This window comes from Struthio camelus, chromosome 15, assembly GCF_040807025.1.
Source record: "Struthio camelus isolate bStrCam1 chromosome 15, bStrCam1.hap1, whole genome shotgun sequence".
Lineage (NCBI taxonomy): Eukaryota > Metazoa > Chordata > Aves > Struthioniformes > Struthionidae > Struthio > Struthio camelus.
The window spans coordinates 2,061,638-2,068,910 of record NC_090956.1 but is presented as its reverse complement, the minus strand read 5'-3'; the positions used below and the strand labels follow the sequence as shown (position 1 = coordinate 2,068,910).

The 7,273-nt window shown below is 63.7% G+C and overlaps 1 protein-coding gene across 1 annotated transcript; it reads left to right on the top strand.

Annotated features, from left to right (window-relative positions):
* Window positions 1-2,245: 2,245 nt before the first annotated feature.
* On the top strand, window positions 2,246-4,646 carry NPW (neuropeptide W). Its single transcript, XM_068908946.1, has 2 exons — window positions 2,246-2,644; window positions 4,259-4,646. The coding sequence occupies exons 1-2, from the start codon at window positions 2,246-2,248 to the stop codon at window positions 4,292-4,294; spliced, it is 435 nt and encodes a 144-aa protein (XP_068765047.1). The 3' UTR covers window positions 4,295-4,646.
* The last annotated feature ends 2,627 nt before the right edge of the window (window positions 4,647-7,273 follow it).

The window sequence follows — 7,273 nt, the reverse complement described above, 5'->3', positions numbered from 1 at the left end:
GACCCCGCACCGCCGGAGAGAGCAGGACGACCCGCTCCTGACGCCTCTCTCCAAAATACCTGCGAGTAAGATGTTGTGTGGTCACAAGACTTCCACGCAACATAAGCTGGCTGGAGGGATGGCGCTCCTGAAACCAAACCCTCCCGTTGGTTAGTAGGTGGCACCAGAAGAGCATTGGAAAGGGCTGAAAATATCAGGTCCTCTTAATTTCCCCAGATTGTGAAGGCAATAGGCTTCAGGGAGAGGAGCACCAGTTGGCAGGTTTCCCATGGGAAACGGGCAGTAGTGTCCCAGGCCATCTTTTTTTTTCTAAAGAAGAGACGGGAGAACAGGAGACACTTGTTGAAGGAGCTGCTCAGGTAGGAAGGCAGGTAGTCATTTTAAAACGTGATGGAGAAGGGACCAACAATGGACAGTAGCTGGGTAGCGTTCGTACAGGCAGCACGAGTGCAGTAGCTGTCAGAGCCCCTAGCACAGCTACAGCGTCCTGTCTCTGCCCATCGCTTTGTGCCACTTGAGCAGTCGATTTGGCCCTGCGCCAAGGCAAGACAATGTGTACGCAGGCACCAGGACCCCCGAACCATGGGTGCGGTATTAGCTTATGAGCTGAGCGAGGGAGGAGTGAATTCCAGGTTTTACCCATTTCATGGGTTATAGGAAGGTGGCCAGGAGCCCCTCCTGCTCCATGTGGTGGGACAGGTGGCCGGTGTGCTGTAGAGGCGTGTTGCCCAGGACACACGTGTGCCATGCGCCCCCTTCCAGAAGCAGCAGCTTCTCTGCACCAAGACAGGTAACAAAAGCAGAGCTTCAGCTGGCATCGCCCACCTCAGAGTGTGTTACCCGGTCAGGATTCGTTTTGCTGCAAATCACAGCAGCTTGTCCAGAATCACAGAATCACAGAATGGTTGAGGTTGGAAGGGACCTCTGGAGATCATCTAGTCCAAGGGCCACCTAGAGCATGTTGCATAGGATTGTGTCCAGATGGCTTTTGAATATCTCCAGGGAAGGAGACTCCACAACCTCTCTGGGCAACCTGTTCCAGTGCTCTAACGATTCCCCCAGGGCACATTTCCCAGTCCCCAGGCGATGAGTCTGCAGTTTATACCTGGGGGGGGGGGGGGGTACCGGTCCCCGGTGCAGGCCCTCATTTGCACTTGGTTTATAACTTCTCTCCTCTGGCAATAAACCTTGCTGCTGTTAGGCAGGTCCTGGCAGGCCAAGGAAGGATGCTTAGAGAGGCAGGGAGGATCCTCGGGGCTGTGGGGGGATGCTTGGGGCTGCAGAGAGGATGGTTGGGGGTGCAGAGAAGATACTTGGGTCTGCAGGGGGATGCTGGGGGCTATGGAGAGGATGCTGGGGGCTATGGAGAGGGGCAATGCTTGGGGCTGCGGGGGTGATGCTCGGGGCTGCAGGAGGGCTGCTTAGGATGGTGGGGGGCTGCTCAGGGCCATGGAGAGGATGTTTGGGGCTGCAGTGAAGACGCTTGGGGCTGTGGGGGCAATGCATGGGGCTGTGGGAGCAATGCTGGGGGCTACCGGGGCGATGCTGAGGGCTGCCAGGGTGATGCTCAGGGCAGCAGGGAGGATGCTGGGGGCTGCAGAGAAGATGCTCAGGGATGCAGAGGGATGCTCTGGGTCATGGGGGCATGCTTGGGGCTGCAGGGAGGATGCTGGGGGATGCAAGAAGGATGCTCAGGGATGTAGAGGGATGCTCTGGGTCATGGGGGCATGCTTGGGGATGCAGGGAGGATGCTGGGGGATGCAAGAAGGATGCTCAGGGATGTAGAGGGATGCTCTGGGTCATGGGGGCATGCTTGGGGATGCAGAGGGATGCTCCGGGCCATGAGGGGATGCTGGGGGCTGCCGGGAGGATGCTGGGGGGTGCAGGGAGGATGCTCAGAGATGCAGGGAGGATGCTCGGGGATGCAGGGAAGACGCTCGGGTAGCTGAGGGGCTGCCCGGGGCCATGGGAAGGGCTGCCGGAGCGACGCTGGAAGCTGCCGGGAGGATGCTCGGGGCCAGGCAGGGGCTGCGGGGGGCGGCGGGGGGCGGCCGGGTGGGAGGTGCCCGGGGCCGGGGCTGGCAGCGGGGCCGCCGGGGCTGCCCGGGGCGGAGCCTGCGGGGCTGCCGCTGCCGGCGCCGCTATAAAGCGGCGGGGCGCGGGCGCGGGGCAGCGGCTGCAGGGCACCCCCGGGCCGGCCGGGGGCCGCCGGGACGCGGCTGCCGTCCGTCGGGAGCGCGGCGCGATGGCGCGGCCGCAGCTGTCGGGGGGCGCCTGGGGGGCGCTGGTGCTGCTGGGGCTCATGCTGCCGGCGGCGCCGGCCGGAGCCTGGTACAAGCACGTCGCCAGCCCCCGGTACCACACGGTGGGGCGCGCCTCGGGGCTGCTCATGGGCGTCCGCCGCTCCCCCTACCTCTGGCGCCGGGAGCTGGCGGCGGAGCCTCCGCGCCGGCCCGGGGGGGCCGCGTCCGTCGCCGCCGCCGCCGCCGCCCCGCCGCCCCCGGGCCGCCCCGCCGGGGGCAACCCGCCGCCCGCGCCGCCGCCGCCCGGCCCCGGCCCCGGGCCCGGCCGCCTCCTGCAGCGCCTGCTGCGGCGGGGCTGGGGCGGCCCCCGCCGGCCCCCGCCCGGCGCCCGCCGAGCTCAGGTAACCCCGGCCCCGACGGGAGGGGGGCGGCCCGGGCGGTGGGTCCCCGGGTGCGGGGGGGCACGATCCCGGGTGCTGCAGCACCTCGGGGTGCAGGGGGTGTCACTAGGTATGCAGGGGTGCATGGTCCCCTGTGGCGGTCTCCCATCCTGTGGCACCCAGGGATGCTGGAGGGCTGTCACTGGTAACCTGGGGGTGCATGGTCGCCCATCACGGTCTCTCTGCAGCACCCCAGGGTGCTGGAAGGGTGTCATCAGGGAGCTGGGGGTGCATGGTCCCCCATCATGGTCTCTGCAGCACCCCAGGGTGCTGGAAGGGTGTCAACAGGGAGCTGGGGGTGCATGGTCCCCCATCACGGTCTCTGCAGCACCCCAGGGTGTCGTGGTGTTACTGGAGTGCTGGGTCCCCAGCTGTGGTCTCCCATCCTGCAGCACCCTGGGGTGCTGGAGGGGGTCCAGTGGGTAAACAGGGGTGCCTGGTCCCCAGCTGCGGTCTCGCAGCCTGCAGCACATTGGGGTGCTGGAGGGGTTTCACTGGGTAACGGGGCGCATGGTGCCCACTGCGCACTCTGCAGCCCCCGGGGACTGCGGGGGTTTCACCACATAACCGGGGTGCACGGAGCCTCGCTGCAGTCACTCATCCCGCAGCACCCCAGGGTGCTGGCACAAGCGGTGAGCCAAACACGTGTCCGAACCCCGTGGGCACCAGCGGGTGCCCAGCAGGTCTGGGCAGGGGCTGGGGCGGGCGCCAGGGCTTCGGGGGCCGAGCCGTGGCCCTGCGGGGCGGCCGGGGTCTGGCGGTTTCTCCGGCCCCGGCTGTCGCTGCCGTGCGAGCGCGGTTGTGCGAGTCTGCGAAAGTCTTGGCTGCGTTTTTAAGTTCTAGCCGTGAGGTTTGCTGCGCTCGAGCAGAGGAGACACGGCCGGGGGCCGGGGCCGGTGTTCGCAGGAGCTGCCCCACGGGTTTTAGCGCGGATAGACCAACGGGGTGACCTGAGACTCCCGGCTGGTGCATCGCCAGGCCGCGTCCCCGCGAGGGCTGCGCCGGCGAGGGCATTGCGGGGCCGGGCTGGCAGTGCCCGAGGGCTCCCCGGCGGCCGCCCAGCCCCGCTGCCCTTTCGGGGCTGCTCCCAAGCGTTAGGTCTCTTCCCTCTTATGTAAAGCGGGAGCCAAGGTGGTTCTTTCGTAGCTGGACCCCGTGGGCACGTTGGGTGCTGGCTGAGCCGGTGCAACGCGTGGCCGTATGCCCGCCTTCCTTTCCGGGGGGAAGGCTGCGGTTTTAGGGAAAGCCCCAGAAGGTCAGCTCAGCCCTGCGTTAGGCCACCGCGGAGGGCAGCCGGCCCGGACGTCGGCGACGGCACAGCCGTGCCGGCGGCGGTTCCCGCGCGCGGTCCTGCCCCGCTGGCGCCCCGCAGGCAGGTTCCCGCGGGCAGGGCCAGGCCCCGCGGCCGGGGCGGCGTGCCGCCCTCGCGGGCTTCGACCGAGGTTTCGGCGCGTGGCAGAGAAGCGTTGTCCCGCGCAGCGAGGGAGGCCCTGGGCGCTGGCAGCTGCTGCGGGCTGGGCGGCCGGATGGCGCAGGCGGGTCTCCGAAATCACGGCGTCCCTTTCTCCTTTCCAGCATCTCCCGGTTGAAGATATAGCTGTGATCCGCTGAAGGGTCCCAATAGATGCTGGAAGAGTTGGAAGAGCAAAGACTGCCCAGCGTGGAAACTTTACCGTCGCTGATGAGGAAGAGTTTCACCAGTGGTTCTCCTGATTTTTCTGACCTCTGAAACCATATAGACAATTGCATTTAAAAAAAAAAAATCTGATTTTTTTCCTGCCAACTGTCCAGAGACAGTGGTAAATTCATATTGTTTTCAGGTCAACCTAGTGCTATAAACTTGGGGAGAAATAAACAGGGAAGATATTTATTTTGTTTATTTTTTTTAGATTTCTGTACTAGCTTCTTTGCAATATAATAAAAATATGTACTGTTTGCTTCCTAGGAACCTGCACTCATTAAAATGAGACTTGATCAAAGGAAAGTTTTGCTGCGTTGTGCTGCTTTTTAAGTGAAATGTTACAGCTCAGAACAGGGGCAGATGCTTTAGCGTTCCAGTAACTCCCAGATTTTTCTGGCATGATTTAACTCCCTGAAATAATTTTTTCTGCAGCTTTACAGTGAATCTCTTTTATTGCCCTGTAGGGAGTTACTACCAGGCTAAGTGTCAATTAAGATGACAAATAGTTAGAAATCTTTCCTGGACTCTGCTGAATGAAAACTCTGCGAGTTCTCACTGCTTCAATTGTTTGTTTTCCTACTTAGAACTTAATTTTATGTACATCTCTGCTAATGAAAAAACATGCTGTTCCCCATTAAAATAGGGCAAGGGCAGGGCAGGCCGTGGGGCAGCGTGCCGGGCCTGCGGGCAGGGAGGCTCCTCCTTCGGGGTGACCATATCGCCAGTGGGTGAGACCTGGGATTGAGGGAAAACTGAGGTTCGGAGTTCGAGTTCGGCTCCTAGAAAGAGCCGACTCTCTCTGCTGTTAGCGCTGGCTGCTTTTGGGGGAAATCTGGCAAATCGAGCTGCTTCCACCTGCCTGGAATCAGCTGCCGAGACCGCGTGTCCCGAACATGTAGTCAGGACAGCAGGATTTTGTGATTCAGGTTGCAAGGGAAAAGCTGTGGCGCCGCTCGCTGCCGTGGCCCCTGCGTGGGGCCCCGCGTGGGGAGGGGGTTTGCGGGGGTAAACCTTACAGCGTGCCCCTCTGCCGGTAAATCACAGCCAGCCATTCCCACCCCCAGGCCCCACCGGCCCCATCAGCCCTTAGGGCTCTTTGCTCCTCCGTTGATGGGTAAAGGAAATGGTAAAGGAAATGCGGCAGAAAATGGGGGAAATCAGCCAAAGTAAGGGGAAGACGAGCCTGAGCTCTTGCAACAGCCGCTGCAGCGCAGCTTTTCCACGGACAGCCGTGCTTCCCCGGGCCGGGCCGGCCCCGGCGGCAGGGGCGGGCTGTTTGCAGCAGGCAGGGAAGGAGACTGCACGTGGGCACCCAAGCCCGCGGCACCTTCTCCATCTCACGGGTGTTTTCCTCCGCTAACAAAGCCTGGCCCGTGCTCCGTATAATGCGAGAAGGACCGTTCCCTCCCCGTTTCTTCCTGACTGATTCCCTGTCTGTGCCACCTCTCCCTTCCCCCCCCCCCCCCCCCGTGATTTTCAAATTTGGCAAATGTCAACTGTTAATCAGCGTAACACAGGACACGGATGGGGCAAATGACACCCGATTAACAGTAATCCCTTAGGCAGTTGGTTTTGAAAAGGGCTCTGCCTGTTAACAGCGCCCATCAGCCTCTGGAGTGGCCACAGAGGCAGATTGCCCTTCTTGATGGAGGTAAGTGATAAAATGAGGTAGAACATGTAAAGGTCAGCTTTGCACAAGGAGATACCCAAAGAGGGTAATGAAAGGCAATGACTGGAGATGCGATTCAAGGGTGCATTTCCACCCTGGCGTATGGGAAAGAAACACTTGTACCTGCCAATTTCTGGGGCAAAAATACCGAGACACTCAGTTAACCATGAGCTAGTTCATTTCTCGTTTTGTAAAACAATTTTCTCTGCTGCCGCTCAGAAGCGTGAACTGATCCCCCCACCCCGCGGCCACAAAATGATGCCCTCGGTCCTCCCAGCTCTGCGACTTGAGAGTGCTTTGGGGACGGTCTGGCCCTCCCTGGGGCCTGGCAATGGCAGCAGCCAGAAGAAATGCCGAGAAGGCGCTGAGCGCCTGCTCCCGCCCGGGCAGCCGGGCCGCACGCGTGAATCTCAGCCCCACGCAGGGGCGCGCCTGGATGGGGCCGTGCTCCCGGCTCCGCGGCCACGGGTCCCAGCGCGCCTGGCTCCGCGGTGCATGCCGGCTCCGCGGGTGCGTCTGGCTCCGCTGTGTATCCCTGCTCCATGGTGTGTCCTGGCTCCGCGGTGCGTCCTGGGGTCCGCGGTGCGTCTGGCTCCGCTGTGCGTCCCTGCTCTGCGGTGCGTCCCGGCTCCGCGGTGTGTCCTGGCCCCACAGTGCGCCCTGCTCTGCGGGTGCATCTGACTCCGCGGGTGCGTCCCGGGTCCGCGGGTGCGTCCCTGCTCCGCGGGTGTGTCCCGGCTCCGCAGGTGCGTCCCGGCCCCACAGTGCGTCCCAGCTCCGCGGGTGCGTCCCGGCTCCGCGGTGCGTCCCAGCTCCGCGGGTGCGTCCCGGCTCTGCGGTGCGTCCCGGCTCTGCGGTGCGTCCCGGCTCCGCGGGTGCGTCCCGGCTCCGCGGTGCGTCCCAGCTCTGCGGGTGCGTCCCGGCTCCGCGGTGCGTCCCAGCTCTGCGGGTGCGTCCCGGCTCTGCGGTGCGTCCCGGCTCCGCAGGTGCGTCCCGGCCCCACAGTGCGTCCCAGCTCCGCGGGTGCGTCCCGGCTCCGCGGTGCGTCCCGGCTCCGTGGGTGCGTCCCAGCTCCGCGATGCGCCCTGCTCCGCGGGTCTGGCGCTCGCTGCTCTTGCCGTCGGGGGGCTGAGAGGGCCGCGCCGGGGCACAGAAGCCCCCGCGTTACCCTTCCCCTGCCGCTGCACCCGGCTGGTTCACGGGGCTGCCGGGGGGGGGGGGGGGGCGAGCCGCGGGCCGG